The sequence below is a fragment of the Lacerta agilis genome, chromosome 1 (assembly GCF_009819535.1).
Source record: "Lacerta agilis isolate rLacAgi1 chromosome 1, rLacAgi1.pri, whole genome shotgun sequence".
NCBI lineage: Eukaryota > Metazoa > Chordata > Lepidosauria > Squamata > Lacertidae > Lacerta > Lacerta agilis.
The window spans coordinates 80,395,362-80,416,117 of NC_046312.1; the positions used below are offsets into that span (position 1 = coordinate 80,395,362).

At 45.2% G+C, this 20,756-nt stretch overlaps 1 protein-coding gene across 9 annotated transcripts in view; it reads left to right on the forward strand.

Annotated features, from left to right (window-relative positions):
- Positions 1–3,203: 3,203 nt before the first annotated feature.
- Positions 3,204–20,756, forward strand: part of SLC43A3 (solute carrier family 43 member 3) — a 42,293-nt gene continuing 24,740 nt past the window's right edge. Inside the window, exons 1-2 of one of the 9 annotated variants that reach the window (XM_033158356.1) lie at positions 4,145–4,264; positions 5,751–5,818. Coding sequence is in view for 3 of the 9 variants with exons in the window: in XM_033158333.1 (XP_033014224.1) it covers positions 3,216–3,255 (40 nt within the window). In the remaining 6 variants the exon portion in view is untranslated. Of the gene's footprint in view, positions 3,256–4,138; positions 4,265–4,470; positions 4,506–4,545; positions 4,662–5,750; positions 5,819–6,484; positions 6,527–19,674; positions 19,814–20,756 lie in introns of those variants that run through there. The other 8 variants (XM_033158365.1, XM_033158333.1, XM_033158348.1 and 5 more) reach the window with 8 other exon arrangements.

Here is a 20,756-nt window from a genome sequence, read left to right on the forward strand (position 1 = left end):
GAGAACACATGTATGCCTTTTCATTGCAACCACAGTCATGGATTCCTCCTGCTATGTGCTCATAAACATGCATGAACTCTTCACACTTCATAGTGGATATATGTATCTCCTATATGAAAGGGAGATGTGTGAAGCAGCTACAGTCGCTCCCAAATATATGTTACGATTGCAAAGCAGGCACATGTGCAATTTTCACCTATGATGGGGCAGGGGACTGCAGAGCACATGCTATTGTTGTATGCCTGGCTCACAATAGCAAGACTAATGCACTTTGCATTTGTGAAACACAGGACTGCCCCCCACATCAACTCATGGCATGTACAGAAGCCTATTGGTTCGGGACTGGTAGCTGAATCTTATTTCAGCACTAGCAACAGGACAGTGTCCTCTACCACATGTGAGAGAAGCAGGCTACCTAAAGGGGTGCAGAGTATTCTTGGGACAAAGTTCTGTCCTCCAAGACTTCACTGCCACTTGCTCACTGCTCCAGCATGTGCTATAATGCAACTATAGAGGCCAGCATGCACCATAGGAGCATAGCAATGTAGGCACATGCAGGGTGGCTGCCAGAGTGCATGGGCTGGCCCAGCTCCCTGTCTGCCTGCTTCTGGGTTCAGTGGCTTCTCTGCAGTGCTGTATTGGGAGAATGTGACAAGGTGAGACAGATAGCCCAGCTCAGCAGTGGAAGCAGCTGTGGCTTTCAGTCAGAATGTGTCAGGTTTTCAGCACCAGAGCCAGTAAAGAGAAGGTGGTTTTTTTTTTTTGCCCATCCATGTTGCTGCTGATAACTTAGTGAGTTCCTCTGAGAACCAAAGTGGATACGATGAGGGCATCTGTTTATAGATGTGTCTGTTCTGACCACACACACATATAAAGGGAGAGCGAATTCTGATTTTAACTTCAAGAAGCATGTGGGTGAGGGAAATTGGATCCTCCCAGGCAGTGCTTCTCCTATTGCTTCGGACACTTTTTGATTAGGCTGTGCGTTGTACACATTATGGTTTACTCTGACTGCACTGCGCTCCCACTGCTGGTGCTTGAAGTTGAGCACACATGATGTTGGCCACAATGCATCTGAATCCTGCAGCTTCTTAAGAAATACTTCTGTTTGATGCACTTGCCCTTAAACCAACTTCCATCTGATGAGAAAAAGAAAGAAATGTGGAATGGGTGCAGCACCATTTTGTTCTTTGCCTCAGGCAGCAATATGTTTTTGCCTAGCCCCACTTATATAAGTGAATGCTTGCTAGGCAAAGTGCTGTATTTGATACTATTGCGGTGAGAGCAAAACATACCCTTCACCTTGACCAGGTGACCTGGCTCTCACTGAGAAGGGTTTCATTAAGGGTTGCAGTGCACTTCCCCAGAGATCTCCGAAATATACTATATACAATAGGGATAATGCTTTTGTGTTCATGTCTGGATGTGGTTTTCCAATAGGCTTCAGCTTGTCCAATATGGGAACAGGATACTGGACTTGACAGCCTTTGATCTGATGCAACTTGTCTCACTCACTCTATCTATCTATCATCTATCTATCTATCATTCATTCATATTTATAGCCACCAATAACAATAGTTATCTGGCCAGTTAACTCTTAGATTACCTGCCACACATTCTGCCCATCATATCCACTAGCATTTTCTTAGCAACTCAAAACATACACAGCTTTGCTGCTCAACAAAAACTGCAAGTTCAAGAGCCTGGCTACACATTACACACACCATGCCAATATATAGACATGTATATGCTGGGCTCTGATCAGTGCACATTCTGGAGCCTCCCCAAAGAAAAAGAGAGGAAAATGTGGGCAAATTACAGGCAAACCTAAAACAAATCAGGGCCACTGGTCACTTTTATTTGGCTCTCTATGGCTTGTCACTCCTTATCTGCTTTCCTTTGTATTTTCCTATACAATTACTTCAAACCTGGGAGAACTTCACAGAGTTCTCAGAAGTAACCAGTTTGTGTAAAAGCAGATGAATTGCAAGGATAGCTCAGTCGGTAGAGCATGAGGCTCTTAATCTCAGGTTCATGGGTTCAAGCTCCAAATTGGGCAAAAGATTCCTGCGTTGCAGGGTGTTGGACTAGATGACCCTCATCACCCACTTTAATTCTACAATTCCATGAGTCTGTGAATCATGGGCTCCATGATCACTGCAGATGGTGACAGCAGTCACAAAATTAAAAGATGCCTGCTTCTTGGGAGGAAAGCAATGACAAACCTAGACAGCATCTTAAAAAGCAGAGACATCACCTTGCTGACAAAGGTCCGTATAGTTAAAGCTATGGTTTTCCCTGTAGTAATGTATGGAAGTGAGAGCTGGACCATCAAGAAGGCTGATCGCCAAAGAATTGATGCTTTTGAATTATGGTGCAGGAGGAGACTCTTGAGAGTCCCATGGACTGCAAAAAGATCAAACTTATCCATCCTTAAAGAAATCAGCCCTGAGTGCTCACTGGAAGGACAGATCCTGAAGTTGAGACTCCAGTACTTTGGCCACCTCGTGAGAAGAGAAGACTCCCTAGAAAAGACCCTGATGTTGGGAAAGATGGAGGGCACAAGGAGAAGGGGACGACAGAGGATGAGATGGTTGGACAGTGTTCTCGAAGTGACTAACATGAGTTTGGCCAAACAGCGGGAGGCAGTGAAAGATAGGCGTGCCTGGCGTGCTCTGGTCCATGGGGTCACGAAGAGTCGGACACGACTGAACGACTGAACAACAACAACATGAATCATGGTCCAAGTTTTCCCAGACTGTTCATGAAAAAGATTCAATTAACATGAAAAATGCAGCATGCCAGGTTAGCAAGTTGCAACAGTATTTCAATACCATATTGACAATCCTGATTTGAGAGCACCTGAGGATAAACTGGATCTGAAACATGTTGAGCTCACCAAAAATTGTGCTCCCATTTCCCTTTGCACAGCTGGATGCTCTTTCCCCTCCTTTCCCAGCAGTTGGTGGCCTGCCAGATTGTCTTTCAAGTGAATTAAAGGGAGATTTTTTTGTAACAGTTATATTACTGTATCATTGTTTTGTGTGTGTGTTTTGAGTCACTTTGGCACATGCATGCAGGAAACTGGCACACACAGATATCAAAACAGCAAATCCTCACTTGCTTTTACTGGGGTGGAGTGATAGAAGTATGATCTCTAGACAGTTACTGGGTCTTCTACACATGCAGCAGAACTACATGGTAGTACATCAAACATGGAGGTGGTAAAATGCTCTGTACTACTTCTGACAACAGGTATGGGACTCCACTTTTGAATACTTCTCCTTGCTCTCCAGTTTGAGCACAATCCCTGAAAACAAGAAACCAGCACACCAGGAAATCAGGACTTTGAGGCAGCTGCCTCAGGTGGTGGATATGGCAGGTGGAATATTATTGTATTTTTACTAAGGAGGGGAAAATGGCCTCCTTTCTTTTTTTCCTTATGTGCCCAAAATTACTTAGGGGAGAGTTAGAGCGTTTGCTTTATGAGCTGAAGGCTTCAGATTCAATCTCCATCTCCAGGTAGGGCTGAGAGAGATCCTGGTCTGAAATCCTGGAAAGCAGCTGCCAGTCAGTGTAGACAATACTGAGCTAGATTGACCCGATGGTACGACGCAGTAAAAAGCAACTTCTTATGTCTGCCTCAGAGAGCAAAATGTATTGGATCAGGGTTTCCCAAATTTGGGTCTCCAGCTGTTTTTTTGGACTACGATTCCCACCATCCCAGACCACTGGTTCCGCTAGCTAGGGATGGTGTAGTCCAAAAACAGCTGGAGACCCAAGTTTGAGAAACCCTGTATTGGATCCACGGCGTCACGAAGAGTGGTACAAAACCAGCACTTTGCTGTTCTGTTGTGTTGCTGCTCCGGTCAGCTGCTGCTGCTGCTGTTGTTCATTTTGTCACCCCAGCACGCCGCCACTCCATTTCTGACACGTGTCTCCCTCCCTGAGGTAAATCCCCTGCTGCAGCCTATATATATGGTTCCAGGAGGGCAAACGGCGAAAAGCGCTGCAGTTTTGGCGCGCAGAAAGTCGCGAGGAGAACAATCCCCTTCATCTCGCGCGGCCCAGGGGGGTGGGGGCGGGGGCTGGTCCAACACGCTGCTCCTTAAGAGACGGCGGAGGGGGCGAGCGGGAGAGGCGTGTCTCCGCGCTGACGTCAGAGCACCCCGCGCTGCCTATGGAGGACACCCGTGGCGCGCGGCCAGGGCTGCACGACCCACCGCTATGACAACAGTCGGCCGGCCGGATTGACGCGGGCAGGGTGAGTCTCTCCGCGGGAGCAAATGCGCGCGGCTTCCTTTCATGTGGGGCTGGGGCGGCCCTGTCGCCGAGAGCGCTTGGGAGAGCCTCGTGCGAGCTGCCTCCCCGCGAGCGAGCAGGCGTGGGAGGCGGGGGGGGGGGGGAGTGGGCAGGGAGAGGCGGCCACCCAATCGGCGAGGGGCCCCAGGGGGGGCAGAGCCGGTACCTGCAGCTGGGGAGGTTGCCAGCGCGTATATGTGCAGGTGGGAGGAATAGTGGTCTCTTCCAAGGCGGGGAAGGGGGGGCACGGATAGTGGTCTCTTCCAGAGCAGCCTGCCCTTTGGCCACACGGGGCTAGTCGACGTCCCCCTCTTCGCATTGGACTGAGTGGAAGAGGGGCCCTGAGCCTTAGGAAGAAGGTATGTCTGGAGCGACAGGTGCCTCCTAAAAGCTCCTATTTGTTAGAGGGATCTTGGAAGTTGGTTGCTCTCGGCTCAATGGTATTTGAGCATGCCTACCTTGAATGCATCTCCGGCGACTTCTGAATAAATGAGCCACGTGTCGGGCTGCTACTGCTGCCGTGAAAATGTGGGGAGATAAGCAGCCTCGGCGCCTAACTTCATAGGAAGTCATCAGAAAGTTTGACTTGTACAGGTGTGTGTGAGCAGTTGGGAGTAGGTTGCTCTGAAAGGTGATCAAAGAATAGAAGGGAGGTGTTTCTTGCTTTTTGTATCAGAAGAGTAGACTTGGGTCATCTAGTCCAACCCCCTGTAATACAGGAATCTTTTGCCCAAAGTGGGGCTCGAACCCATGGCCCTGAGGTTGCCTGAGGTTATATGAATACAGGTAGTGACTATTCAGAGATGTGAGAGGCGGGCTACCTGAATAAATTCTGAGCAGATGGGTCGTTGTGAGGAAGGGTTTGTATCCCAAGTGTTGTGTATTTATTTAAGTTTCTTAATTGTCCTGTCTCCACGTTAGGTGTCATTGCTGAAAACAGATCAATGAAACCAATAGGCCAAGATCTCGACCCAATATGAAATTCTACAGAAAATTAAAATAGCCCCCATATCTGTCTCTGCTCTGAAAGGAAAGCCAAACATGCACTACTTACAGCACATCTGGAAATTGTTCTGTGTTGTGGTTTTGGGATGCTGAAAGTTAACAGCCTTGACTAGCATAAGTAGATGTGGAATTCATGGCAGGTCTGGCTCTCTAGAGAAAAGCTGGCAGTACTAGCATGTGTCCTTTGGAGCAGGTGAGTACTTGGTGGTGTTCTAGACCCATGGGACAAGCAGGAAGAGTTTTTGTTGTGAAATATTGAGGTAGGAGGATTCTGGGTAAAGACAGGCCTTGCTCAGAAGTGATCTCTGGAATCCCAAGAGAAGCTCTTTAGCGGGAGACAAGTGATTTGTTTTGCTTGCTTCTTTTCAGAGTTGAAGATGGCTTTAGAGTATGCCATTGAGTAGGGCATATGCACTCATCCCATTGTTATGTCTGACAAACAGGTTTTGCAGCATTTCGTATTGTTTCAACAGCTGTTTGACCAGAGGCAACAGTGGGACAAAAGCAATATGTGAGTACAGTGGGACTTACTCCCTTGTAAGTGTGTGCAGCATTGTAGCCTTATTCCTCTTTTCAAAAGCAAACAAACAAAAAAACTGTCTCCAGCATTTATCCAAGCTCCTGTCCACTGTTTGTGGTCCTGAAATGGCAGGCAAGGAGATGATGAAAGGAATCAGTCTCTGTCTAATATCTGCAGACTTCTCTCTTGCCTCTTTTTCTTGCTCATAAGCAAGAACACATGATTTTGTGCCCTACTGAGGTCTGCTGAATCATATATTTCGCAAAGTCCTCATTTTATCTTCCACTTGCTCAATTATTACCTAAAAGTTTATACAGGCCCTGCAGTTTGTGCTGCTCAGGAAATGGACAGTGTCATCTGTGTCTATGCCTCAGGGGGTCTGCACAGAACCTTGTCTTTTTATCCATTTAACCAAATATCCAAGCACCTCCCTTTTGTACCAGCAGGAGAACAATTTGCATCAATTACTACTTTCTTATCTATTTGCTGGGATGAAAATGGAATTAAACGGGAGTATGGTCTATGAGTATTAGAGCTGTTGTCAATTCCCCTAGACTTGTGTTTCCTTTAGGTCCTGTCCACTGCTTGTGGACATTTCTGAATGCACCTTATGCTTCTGAGCATAAACTAACTTCCCTCTTTGAAAAGAAAAGGAGAAAGCTCTCTCATGGGATGACCAAGACCTTGAGGAAACCGCAGGTATAGTTAAATTAGGCAGTGTTTGTTTTTCCTTAGATCATATTTTTTTAAACATGTTTCACGGCTACTTGTACATTTATTTGCTTTAGAAAGCCAGAATGCTGTGAAATGTGCCTGGTCCTTTCTTTGCAGAAACAAGGTGGACTTGGATGTACAGGCATGCATACACAAGAGTGTAGTGCATATTATTTAGGTGTGTGGCAGGCTGTGTAAATGTATGTTTGACTGCTGGTGGTACTTAATGTAGAGGGATGGTTGTGCATGGAAAAGCTCTTCTCCCAAATGAGTGGTCAGCAAGTGGAACCTGCAACAAAATGTTGCAATGTAGTGTGCTGGATGAGAGCCAGATAACTTTTTCTAGGATACTCTGTTCTATTCTTGCTCTCTTTAACAGTAAGTCAGCATGTTGTGCCTACTGGCCATGCTCAGTCCTCACTCCCCCCCCCCCCAATGTGTGTGTTTATCCCTCATCCCTGTAGGGCTTTTCCTCTAAATATTTTTCTTGTACTGCTATAAACCTTGGGTTTTCCCCAAACCTGTTTGTGTGTGAATGTTGCCATTTTGACTATAAAATCAGTTTGCTATTACAGTAGTTTATAGGATACACAGTAAAGACCCGTGAGTACAAAACAGTCACATTGATACTACTGAATTGCAACATAATTCGCCCCTCCCATTCTATAAACAGAATGCAAGTGTGATGAGACAGGGTTGCCATTTTTCAAAAAGTAAAAACCAGGATACCCCAAAAGGTTTTTTAAAGGAAACCCCCAAAATTGTTGTCTCCCCCCCCATATCAATTCCACCTTCGAAAGCCCTAGGTGAGATGCAAAAGAGGAGAGGGTTTCTGTTGAAAAGGGGGGTTCCAGCAAAGGGTGAGAAAAGCTCTTCTGTGAGATAATTAAAGCTGTAGGCCCTCTTCTCTTTTCAGTCTGGTAGCCATGACAATATGTTGTGAAATCAGAGTTCCTGTGGAAAGTTTTGTTCTTGTTGACCCAGGAGATGGGGGAGTCTGAAGCTTGGAAAATGTCCTTACCTCCACTCCGCTGTTTGGAAAGTCAACATAGCAGCTGAAATTAGCAACAAGGATAAAATAAACGAGGCCCGGAGCTAGTCAAGAAGCAAATCCCTTGTGGATTTGACATTGGCTATCACTGAAGATAAGAGCCATAATAAACTTTTAAGGAGGGTTAGTTAGTTACTTTTACTGTGTAGGTCTGATCCCACATCTCAGAATCACCGAAGGGCAGCAGTAAGGGTATTGCCACCTCTGATTAATTTTGGGTGGATAGGATATCAGCAATATTGTCACAGAAAAGGGACTTCCAAGAGTATCACACAACTACTAAAATGTAATTGTAATGAACAGTGCAATCCTATACATGTCTCCCTGGAAGCAAGTGCCACTGAGTTCAGTGAAGTTTGCTTCCATGTAAGTGGGTGTAGAATTGCCGTTTTTGTAAGATCATTTATAGTTTGAATTGACCTTAAGTCAATCTAGCCCTGTCTTTAGACTCCAATCCTAAGGGCACTTACTAGGAATTGATATTCTGCAGAGGGATTCAGCTGGTTTAAGGCAACAAGATTCTCCCTAACCATAATTCTGTCTCCTTAAGGAATTGCTATGTAAATAGAGGTTAGAGAATTCTAACTTCATTTGCAGCACTCTTGCCAAGCTGCAATTCCCAGGACTATTTTTCAGCAGCCAGGCTTGCCTCACCTGGTCAGTTAAAAGGGTATCAAACATACAAGGAGCTGCCATCCCTGTTTGCTCTGTTTGCCATCTACTACCCTTCCCCAACACCTCTCTTTACACCTAACCCACCTGTCTCCCCACGGTCCACTTCAAGCCCCTCGCCTCCTGCTCCACACCCTTTTAAAGGAGAGGGGAGGTGCTTCACTGTGGCTTGCTAAATTTGCTGGATTTGAGTTACCAGTAAATGCTTTGCTGAATCAGAGCCTTTGGTTGTTGCTTAGCAGCATACCTACTGACCAGCAAGGGCATTTTGTTCAATGCATTTCTACTCATGACCTTCGTGTCCCTCTATTCTGTTTTACGTAGTTAATTATTCACAAATTGAAAGTGAGTTCTTCCCAAACTCAAATCAATTAATGATCTGTTTTTATGTTACGCTGCATACGTCTTAATGGTTCTGTTCCTTATATTAGAATGCTTCATGGCACCGGTTTTTCAATTTTATTTTAGTTAGTCTTAACATGATCAGCAACTATTTTTGACAATCATGTTCTTCTGCCTCAAACACCTGACAAGCAGAAAGTCTGCAGGTGATTTTTAAAAAAACAAACAAGGAGATACAAGTGATGAGGAAAAAAACTTATTTGCAACATACCTGTTTACCGTTAACTGTACAAATATAGGGTCAGTAAAAAAAGAAAATGGAGACCTGGAAAGCCAGTGATATGGGCAGATGCATAAGAGGGCTCATACTTCATGAGAAGGAGGAGCAAGACTGATTTTGGGGAGAGAGTCAGTCTCTGTAGCACAGAAGGGAGCTCTGTATGCAATGAGAGGACTATGAAGTGTTTCTGAGAGGGGGAGGTGTGCATTGTAGCACCATGAATAGGCTGTTTATAACCCAAGGAAACAAGTCCCTGGGGTCATATTCTGGACAGCTTTGGTCTGTTCCAGCAGTGTCATGCTTGGCATTTAATGAGCTAGTCTTTTATATCCAAAAGAGATGTGAATTTGGACTGGTGAAGAGGTTGATGGTAGAGATTTTGCCTTCAGCCCTGGTATCCACAAGCTGTACCTCATTTTCCCTAAAGAGAACATAAACTGTACTCTCCCAGGGCTTGCTTGTTCTGCTTACAGGTCCAAGATTCTTTTTTGGGGGTAAATCTGGGTTGTCTTTTCTCTCTAAATGCAGCTTACTATTGTTCTTGTATAAATGATTATTCCCTCATAAACAAGCAAGAGCGTTGTTATGCATAGTATAGGAACATCTGAAGGTTTCTGTTAGGGTTGCCAACATTCATACCAGCCCTGTTCCTGACCATTTAACTGCAGTCTAAGGAGCAGAAATTTAACAACTTTTCCTGGCAAACAGGCAAAAGTAATGCGGAAAGCTCCACTTGGTAACATTACCCCCCCCCCCCCGCACCAGGCTGCCCCTACCAGCAAGGGAACAGGGCCCTTAAAAAGTTGGCAGCCCAGCATTTCAACATGTCTTACTTGCAATGTAAGTTATGTAATGAAATGAAATGAAATGAAATGAAATGAAATGAAATGAAATGAAAATGTCCCTACTAGTATTTGATTTACACAATATAGTACTAAAAAAACAGAGAAGCGGAAGAAAATGTTGAAATTATGGTTTGTGGGACACAGCCCAAAGGAAGCATCCCCTCCTGCAAAGATGACTGAGGAACTGATTCTGCTTCCGTTGGGATTGCTGAAATGCAATGCACCTGAGTCTCCATTCCTGAATGACTGTCTCAGGTGCATAAGTAGTGGCCGTAGGGCTTTGTGTGTGTGTGTGTGCATGCGAATGTTTAAAATAGAAACAATCAATCTGTATAATGAGGAGCCTCTACTGCAGCTTTCCCAGATAATTCCAGATAATTTACCGCAAAAATAGTCTTGTTTTACAGCCCCACTGACTGTTCATGGTTTAAATGACAGAGTATTGTCATCAGCATGTTGCTCTTTATGTCAGACTTATCTGCTGCTGCCATTATACCTTGCACACAGATTCTGTTTTACTTTGTGATTAGATTCCTTTCAGTCTTCCTTCCCAGCCGTGCAGCCTTATTACCTCTTCTCTCCTAGGCTTTTTCTGCAAGCAAAACAATCTGGGTGATTATGATGAATGCATTTCAAACACCTTCCTTGTCTCCCTCCCTCTGCCACCTCTCAAAACTAATGGGTGGCTCTGTTTAGTTTTTCTTCACTGCTTTATAGCTACAGCCTTTTTGCAACTCGAGACAAAACATACATCTGCCACATGTATTGGTTAAAATGGTTTGTACACAAGGATGTTTTCCTTTTCCTTTAGCCCAATTAAAATGGTTGTGAGCAGTGATAAAACATGGTTGTGCTGTTGTGTAACTTCCATGCATTTTAAAGGGCCTTGCGCAACAGAGCCTCTCCATCAGTTGTGACATAATATGTTGGGAGACGGGGGATCTGTGTATCTCCAGATTTTGTTGTACTCCAGTTTCCACCAGCTCCAGCCGACATGTTCAGGGATGATGTGTGCTGTAGTCCGGGAAAATCTGGATGGCCTCAGGATTCCCATCCCTGCTCTAGAGATAGTCTCATGAGAAATTAGTGCCAGAAATCACTTGGTTAACAGCAGGCAGATCCATCAGGTTCCAAACATCTTAGGAAAAATCATCATTAATGATTGTGATATGAAGTACGTAATTGCAGTGGACCTCTCCAAGAGACCATTTTCTTAAGAATTTCTTTTCTGTGCACATTGCCTGTTGATAATCCACATATTTTGTTTAGCTACCTGTTAACCTGAAAATATATGCACCACAACTGAGATGTTACCCATTCTACAATTTAAACACAGATTATACACACTACATGAGAGTTTAGTTAGGGTTGTCATGTGTCCAGATTTTCCTGGACATACCCGGAATACTGAAGTTGAAAGTAGTGCCTGGGCAGAAATCGGTGAAATGTCCTGGAAAATCCCTATGGCAACCCATGGCGACAGTGTTGTTTTTGCTGATTTTTCTTAAAAATAGTTTAAAAACTCAAAAAACACACAACAACTTTTGTGTCTGGATTTTCACCTTTTGAAATGTGGCAACCCTGGTTTAGTCATCTGGGCAGTACAGGAAGGGTGTGCAGTGGAAAAAAGAGCTCTCATCTGAAAACTCAGTAAAGGAGACAGTAAATTTATAAAATGCTGGAGCTCCATTATGCTTGGAAGTTATGTTTTCTGCCTGGAAACATTGCCCTCTAAACACAGGAATATGGTGGTTAGGGTTGCCAACTTCTTTTTGGACCTGGGCTCCTCTGGACAGATTTCTAAAGGGCATATGTCGTTGTTTAGTTGTTGAGTCGTGTCCAACACTTCGTGACCCCATGGACCAGAGCACACCAGGCACTCCTGTCTTCCACTGCCTCCTGCAGTTTGGTCAGACTCATGTTGGTAGCTTCAAGAACACTGTCCAACCATCTCGTCCTCTATCGTCCCCTTCTCCTTGTGCCCTCCATCTTTCCCAACATCAGGGTCTTTTCCAGGGTGTCTTCTCTTCTCATTAGGTGGCCAAAGTATTGGAGCCTCAGCTTCAGGATCTGTCCATCCAGTGAGCACTCAGGTCGAATTTCCTTAAGAATGGATAGGTTTGATCTTCTTGCAGTCCATGGGAATCTCAAGAGTCTCCTCCAGCACCATAATTCAAAAGCATATGTGCTGCTGCCCAAAAGGGCCTGTTTCTTGTAGCTACCAGGTCTGCCTCTGAGAGTTGTGGCCAGCTTTCGCCCACCCATGAGGCAAGATGAGGTGACAGTACCCCTGGGGGCAGCAGATCCCAATGTCAATCTTTCTTGCCCCCTTGTTCCTCTTGTATATCTTCACTCACTCCATCTTCCCTGGCAGGAAGGGGGGAGACACAGGTTAGCCTCAGGCTGGCCCTGGTTGAGGCAGGCCAGGAAAAGGCTTTATGTAGGAAAAATGTGCTACCTGAGGTATCCTTGTCCAGGACTGTAAAAGAACTAGCACCTTGGATTGTGCCTGGAAACTAACCTGTGGTCCAGACCAGTGCAGTTCATCTAAGGTAAAGGTAAAGGGACCCCTGACCATCAGGTCCAGTCGTGTCCGACTCTGGGGTTGCGGCGCTCATCTCGCTCTATAGGCCGAGGGAGCCGGCGTTTGTCCGCAGACAGCTTCCGGGTCACGTGGCCAGCATGACAAAGCCGCTTCTGGCGAACCAGAGCAGCGCACGGAAACGCCGTTTACCTTCCCACCGGAGCGGTCCCTATTTATCTACTTGCACTTTGACGTGCTTTCGAACTGCTAGGTGGGCAGGAGCTGGGACCGAGCAACGGGAGCTCACCCCGTGGCAGGGATTCGAACCGCCGACCTTCTGATCAGCTAGCCCTAGACTCTGTGGTTTAACCCACAGCGCCACCTGGGTCCCTTGCAGTTCATCTAGCACTGCACAAACTCTGCAGTCCATTCCTGACCACTAACCAAGAAGCTGTGGTTCTGGACCAGCTGCTGTTTCCCATTTTCAGAACCAAATGTCTGGCTGTAAGGTTGACCATGGATTTCATACACCCAACTGTTACAGACTTGCACAGTTACTTGTGACCCACTGAGCTAAATGTAGCATACCACCTGTGTGTGACTACTAGGTGTGTGACAAGTTCTCTGTATTGTATCTCTGCACACACACACCCCAGTGAGTTTCATACTTCCCCCAGTACTTAGATAACACTAAGTTATCAGCTAACATGGCAATATAAGGTCACCTATGAAGTGCACCTTTTTTTGTCCTTCACAGTGGATTCTGGCAGGATTTGCACTACCAAATTATATAAAGACAATATACTTGAGGGAAAGGTATTTAATAAAAAACTAATTTACTTCAACACTTCAAATAAATCTACATATGGCCAGTACCACTTTTCTAGAAAAAGAGGTGCCAGAACTCTCCATGAACGCATCCTTTGTTCTGTTAGAATGGCAATGGCACCTACCTCAGAGGTGCCAGAACCCACCTCATAGGTGTCAGAACTGAGTTCCAGCTGAAAAAAGCCCTGCATATGGTATAAGCGCATAGAATAAAGACCAACCCCCCACAATATTGTCATCATTGTAATTAACAAACACATTTTTAAAAGTGTTTAAAAATAGTCATATTTGAGCATTTCCCCCCTATAAAGAGTTTTGCTCAAAATGATTTTATATAATTATGAAATCTACATAAATGTGTATGTAAATAAATTGTATCTTATCTTTTAGGACACACTGCCCTTCTGAGACGATAAACACTTGAAAATAACAGCGATTGCAGTTTAATCCAGTGGCGGAGAGCAGGTGGGGGCGTGGCTGGCGTGTGTTCTGGGGGCGTAGCGCACAGCGCAGGGGGGGGCAACCACGATGGCACCCCACCGGGATCGTGGTGCTGGGGGTGGTGTGCTCCCCCACCCCCCTCTTCCTCTGCCAGTGGTTTAATCATTAATATTAACATAGTAACTGAAAGCTATCAACAGCTAAAAACCTTCAGGCATAGCCCATTAATTAAGCAAGTGCAGACTGGAATAAAAACACCTTCAGAGATTTCTTTTAAAACATACCTGTATATACAGTAATGAAGCAATAAGTGTTTTCATGGAGAGGAAGTTCCAAAGGTGTCAGGCCAAAAGGTCTTATATCTGATACCCAGCAATCTAACAGCTCCTAGTGACAGGCTGGAAATCACAGTGGTCCTTGGATAACCTGATCCCAAACTGTTTAGGGTTTTAAAAGCCAAAGCCAGCACATTGAATTGACTAGGAATCAGTGCAGAATAGGCAGGGCTGGTCCACCCATGAGGCAAGGTGAGGCAACTGCCTCGGGCAGCAAGATCCCACTGGGGCAGCAGATCCGGCTTCCAATGCATTGTCTGCTGCCGCCGTCTCAGTGACAGCAAAAACTGTGGTTGGTGCACTTCTTGGAGGCTGAATCTGTCACCTCCTCAACAGCTCTTCCTATGCTGGCTCTAGAGTGGCCTCTTGGCGAATAGAAGGTGCTGCTGGTCTCCTTCCCCCATTGTTCCCAGTGTAAATCTCCCTCCCGCCCCCCATCCTGGATGTAGATCTTCACTCACTCCTTCTTTCCTAGCAGGGTCCCCCACCATTTTGTGGTTTGCAACGGGTACCTAAATGTCTTGGCCTGGTCCTCAGAATAGGTTGAATATGATCTGAATGCCTAGATTAATTTGATGCATAGCAATAGAAAAGAGAAACTCCTGAGTGCAATATTAAAATTGACTGAAAAATGTACTTGCACTATAGCAGTAGACATTATTCCATCCATGCCACCACATTTTTATGCATCACCTTGATCACTGAGGTCTTCTGATGGGGCATTGGGGGCCAACCCCAGTTTAGCTGGCCTTCACCACGAACTGAGACTATAGTGTGTCAGACCCTGACCTGCAGAACTTGTTGCCAGTAGAGTTTCAGCAGGAGTCATCTCTGCTTGCTTTTAGACATCTTCTGAAAAACAGGCTTTTTGAACCTGAGATTTTTTTTGCCAACCAGCTGGTATGCCTGGTGTTTTTCTTGTTTTTATTATAGTATTGTATTTTTAGTTTATATGCTGCCTTACAATATTTTATATGCAAGTGTGCTTATACATATTTAAACAAAATTTTAAAAAGCGTATTCTTTTGTCGGTGTATTTTAATATTGTGCAAGGAGGCACTGTGTTCAGCTGACGAAGTGACTCAAGCCAGTCCTTACCTCTTAGTTTAACTTACCTCAGAGGATTAAATTAGAGTGAGGGATGGGGAAGATCTTGTATGCTGCTTTGAATTCTCTGGAGGAAAAGGGGGATATTATTTAATAAATAATATGCCTGCTCTATTTTCTCTGGTCAAACAGATCGTGTCAGGTTTTGAAGCACTATAGGTAAAGTTACCCCTGACAGTTAAGTCCAGTCGCGGATGACTCTGGGGTTGCGGCGCTCATCTTGCTTTATTGGCTGAGGGAGCCGGTGTACAGCTTCCGGGTCATGTGGCCAGCATGACTAAACCACTTCTGGTGAACCAAAGCAGCACACGGAAATGCCGTTTACCTTCCTGCCGGAGCAGTACCTATTTATCTACTTGCACTTTGACGTGCTTTCGAACTGCTAGGTGCGCAGGAGCTGGGACCAAACAATGGGAGCTCGCCCTGTTGCAGGGATTCGAACCGCCGACCTTCTGATCAGCAAGCCCTAGGCTCAGTGGTTTAGACCACAGCGCCACCCGCACTATACTAACCATTAAATAAGCATTATGTTTTTCTGGAGATGCTAATAGGATGTGGAGGGGTGGGGTGGGGTTGTGTATCCCATGCATGGACAGTTTATTATGCCACAGGGGGAGTGTGTGTCCCATTGACACTTTAATCTCAGATATATGTGTTGTCTGTCCCTAAACTGTGGTAAATTAAACCACCCTGGACCAAAGTGCAGGCATCACTCTGCCATGCCAGCTGCACAGTTGTAAAAAAATTCTGATGTGACAGAAAGGTTAACAGAAAAATTACTGAGGGAATCATAATGATTTTAGAAAGTATGACCTACAAATGCTGGCATAGTCGGTGTCAATAATGACACACAGTCAATGCAGTGGGGAAGAGAAATCCAGGCATATGGAAAGAGTGACAGTTCTGGGCCAAAGTTAATCTTTAGTGCTGGAAAGCAACTCCTTTGGCATAATTAAGTGGACTTTTCACAAGCCCTTGCAATAATGTACCTCCATTAAGGGTCCATTAAGGAAGTTAAATAAACAAGTGTAAGGTGCAAAGTCTGGTTAGGAATTAAAAGGTCTTTCTAACTAAGCAGTAGCAGAAGGTGCTTGTCGCTGCTTCTTGCAGCTTGGAGTGGGAGCAGCTCTAATGGTTTGGAAGACACGGACATGCGCCCCCGCCCCCAATGAGATTTGCTTAATGGCACACATGCGGGAGTTCAGCTAAGAAAAGGAGTGTCCAAACTTTTTTCAAAGAGTGATGAAGTGAACATGTGTGAGGGTTGACCAAAGGACTGACCAAAGTTGTAGACCTTTTTAGAGGATTGCCACAGGGGCTGGATTAAACTGACTGGCGGGCCGGATTAAACCCCCAAAATGGACGTTGGACATGCCTGAGCTAAGACACCCAGATGGTGGATCGCGCAGCACAATGGCAGACACAAAGCAATGTAGGTACATTTCCAACTTTGTAGAGAGGCTAGTGGTCTTTTGAGTGAAGTGTGTAGAGGCGCATGTAGATTTCCCCCAGGTTTAGGTCAATTGGCATGTTGCAACTGTAATTCTTACTGTGTACTAGAAGAGTGATGTGGTTTTGTACAGAAAAGCTCCGAGTGCAATCAGAGTGGGCTGTCTTCTGTCCCTCATTTCCATGACAAAACTGTTAAGTCTTTACTGTTGCTTGGTAAACTGATGCATGTGTACCATTCTCTGTAGGGCTCTTAAGGCAGAAGGGATTGCACCACCTGTGTATTAATCAGGAAAATACAAATATCCTGGAATTGTTGGTGTGGAGATATGAGTGGAAAAGTAGAGTGGGCATCTTGCTGCATATTTATTTAGTGGAAGATATATGCATTAAGTTCTAAGTTGCAGATATGAAGCAACCTACCCCCTTGGCTTTTTGCTATCTAGTTTGTGATGCTTGCAGTCTGTGTTATATCGCGAGCCCACACGCTAAACCCTGTCCCTGGAGCCTACCCCCCCCCCCGGAACAAGACATGACAACAATGTATGGGTTTAAATTAGGCCACAACTTTATCAGATTTCAGGTGTAGGAGCCTTGGCTTAGGCCTTGGAAGGTGTCCCTCTCATACCTGACAGGGACTGAGGATGCGCAGGGCAGTCAGGCATTGTGGGAGGGGACTGTAAAGCATGAACTTACACAGCGTGCCCTCCCACTTTGCCGAAGCTGGGAGTTGGACCTTATGCTGCCGCTCCAGGGCCAGTGACTCTCGCAATCAACCCTTTCATGGATCCTGCTAACGCCGCCACATGGGGGTGCATGCAGATGCTACCCCCCCCATCTCAAAGATAGACTATAGAATACCGACCAAGGCCTAAAACTACAAAAGTTGTGACAAATTGCTATGGGGAAGGCAAAACCTGCCAATGCAGGGAAATTCCTTCCCGGTTCTGAACACAGCAACCATCTTACGACCATAGCAGCACCCGCTGACCTAGGAAGCAAGAGGTTAGCCTGCAAAAAAAGACCGTGTTATATTTTAGGGAGGGTTGGGTGGGTGAACCTGGGAAGAAAACAAAGTGAGCCTGGGCCCGAAGAAGATCAGCCTTTTCCCGGCCCTCGCCTTCGCCCCGCCCGCAGCCCATTGGCCCGTTGAGATGGGCACAAGGCAATGGCAGCCCTGTAGCCAAGGTGGGTGGCACCCTGGTCCCGGGAACCCCGGCGCGGTGTCATAAATCCCGCCCACCTCTTGGAGGGGCTGAGCGGTAATTGTGTTCTGTGAGGGCAAAAGAGAATATCTGTAGAGTTTTCATGACTGGGTTGCAACAAAGTGGCCTTGGTGGTAGATGTCACTCCTGTGAGGTAGGTCTGTGTGACAATGAAGAGCAGATCATGGAAAATAAATGGTGAGCTGGATCCACATTCACAGGCACAAAAGATTATAAACTGGCCCTTCACTGTTTGTGTAGGCATGGTGAACATTTGGTTTGCCAGGAGTTGCTGAAGTACAACTCACATTATCCCTGTCCATTGGCCATGCTTGGGAGTTGTAGTTTAGCAATGTCTAGAGGGCCAAAGGTTACTCACACTTGCCCTACAGAGTGAAGTGTTGCACTGTTCCCCTCCACACATCCCTATGTAGTCTCTGTTAGGATAGTTCACAGTAAAGCACTATAGATTGTGTACACAAATTCAGTGTTTTTTTTTAATTCATTACCTTGGTAGATTGACTTAAAACTTTATTTGGTCATCATTATGTCTCCTTTGGAAACTCCTCTGTAAGAGAGTTAGGATGTCCACCACACACCATGTTAATACAGTCCTACTTCCTGAAGTCCCAGCGCTGTGAACCGTCGAGATAGTATGTAGTTTCTGTGGAAAAGGCAGAGTTTGCAGATCTTCATCTCTGAGATACCTGGACCACTTTGAAATCCAAAATAGCTTGGATCCCAAGGCAGTCTGGGGTGTAGCTGCCTGGCTCCGAAGCTCTGGAACAGTGTTAGAATCTTGGGAAGTCTCCCAAGGTGTTCTTAAAATATATATTTTGTAACCTTGTCCTACTTCTTCATTATCTGAAAACACCAGACAGAAAAGAGGCAGGAAGTAGGGGAGGGATATGATCGGGTCGTGAATGCCCGCAATGCAACATCCTGCGCATGCGGGAAGTGGTCTTCTAGCTTCCAGTCAAAGTACAGTATGACTTTTGCCAGGGGTCTCCTTTCACTTCCAATTGCACTGCTTTTGGGAGGAACTCATCCACCTAAATCACCTAACCAGTTTTGGTTTTTTTGCTTTCTGTGACTTTAGGGCAAATTGAGCCGTAAAGAATCTAAGACTTTGTAAAGCCTCAAAGACTTGTTTTGTTTGTTCCTTCTGTTTTGATTTTACGTTATATTTGAAAATCAATTAAAAATGCAAAAAAACATACTGATTTTATTCAAAATTCCCTAACCTCTATATCTATCCTTCTGCAGATGTTTCGGGGAATGTACCTTAAGCACACATTATGTGCCAAGTTTTTACAAAGTACCCACAAAACCTTTTTAAATTATTTCAAACTTGTCATCTAATGCAGGTGAATTCATGTAGCAGTACTGACTAGCAGGTGTACAAGGGCACAGCTATAATTCTTTTGTCTATGGGGAAATGTATGTAGCTGTGCCCTTGTGCATCTGCTATGTGGAGAGCTGAGCCCTCCAACCCATTTGAGCTTGACATCTCATTTTAATTCAAACAATCCCAAGAGAAATAGCAGTAAGCTAAAAGGGTGCATCCAGCAGTAATTCATTGGTGACCTCTAAGGCAAATGCTATTGAGATCATAGCCTTGTAAATGAAACTGGAGGAATTTCTGCAAGAGGTTCTCTTCTGCCTTTGGTGGGCCACAGTGTCAGGCCAAGGCATTTTGCTGCCTGAAGCAGAGTGGCAAACAGCACCCCTCTCCCAAGTCAAGGTGCCTAGTATTCAAGGTTGGTTGAGTTATTTTGGCACCTGCAGCAGAAAATCCCACAAGTGCTTCTCCCTTCTCCACTCCCCGGCGCTAAAAAAAATTACCATAATAAATTAAGTAACTAATTTGTTGCCCATTTATGATTCTCTGTCAAGTGCTGGGGCTGGCCCTGCCCATCATTACATAACAGGTTGCTAGCCTAGTCAAGTGGCTGAGATAAGGAGTAGAGGGATTGCAGACTTCTGGGTCTGGGTAGATAGGAACAGAGAATTTGTCTACTCCACATATTGTAGACCTAAGGGAAGGGTGTGGAGAAGCAGCAAAGCCAGGGGAATGTTTTGGCAGTTGTTAGATATGCAGGGGGTTAGCTCTGGTGAGCAGAAGGCATTCTGAACCTTCTCAGAGCACCTCTGCATACATGCCAACTGCCCCTCGTTCTGTTCTAGCCCCTGGTAAGTGCCTATTTTTGTTTTGTTGGTGAAATGCCTTATTTGAACTTTGTTAGGGGGAGTTCCTAGACATGCCACCCTTTTGAGTTTCAGCTGCCTACTCCAGGTCTGCAGAAACAGAGGAGGAGTGGGACGCATCTTGCCTCTAGCATGCATCCATGTAAATTAGGGTGGTGAATCCTTTTTTTAAAAATCTGTTGAGGGTCCACATTCAGAGGGGGAGGCTCTGCAAACCAATAGTGGTGGGGGGGTTAGTATTCAAATCTGTGTGAAGCTGGAGCTGAAGGTGAGTGGGGCTGCCCCTTTTCTTTCTTTATGCTACTCCTTTCTCTTCCCCCCCCTTTCACCTCATTTTCTTCCTCCTTGCCACCTGCATGGTGCTTATGCCAAGAGCCACAAGTTGCCCTCTGCTGATGTCAAAGCATGCATGTGTCCACCGAGGTCCTGTGTCATTTTGCATACACACACTGCAGCTGCTTAAGGTACATTTTTGAACTGTTGATACCATATTGTAGTACATTTTTAACCGAACAATCCAACACCCTGCTAATTTTTGAATCAGAGAGGCTCTTGTAGAGTTGGTTGTATGTTGTTTTGGGGTTGCTCTGGCCAAGATAAAGCAACTAAGAAATTTAATAATAAATAAATAAATAAATAAATAAATAAAGCAGTAGATCTGGAGTAGAGCTTTCAGCAATGTGTAATTTCATCTGTAAAATGTTGCCCCTAGCAACTCTAGTTGTGCCATGTAATCTCCAGCCATTGCAGAATCAAGCTCCAGTTCAAATTAAGTCCAATTTTTTTTTAGATAAAGGTCAACATTTTGGGGAACAAGATATTGAGCCATAAGCTTCAAGAAAGGTGTTACATGTGTAAGCTAGAGGTTTTGGCACCCCTTTCACACAGTTTGAGCACCAAATGCTGGGTCACACTTAAGAGGACAGAA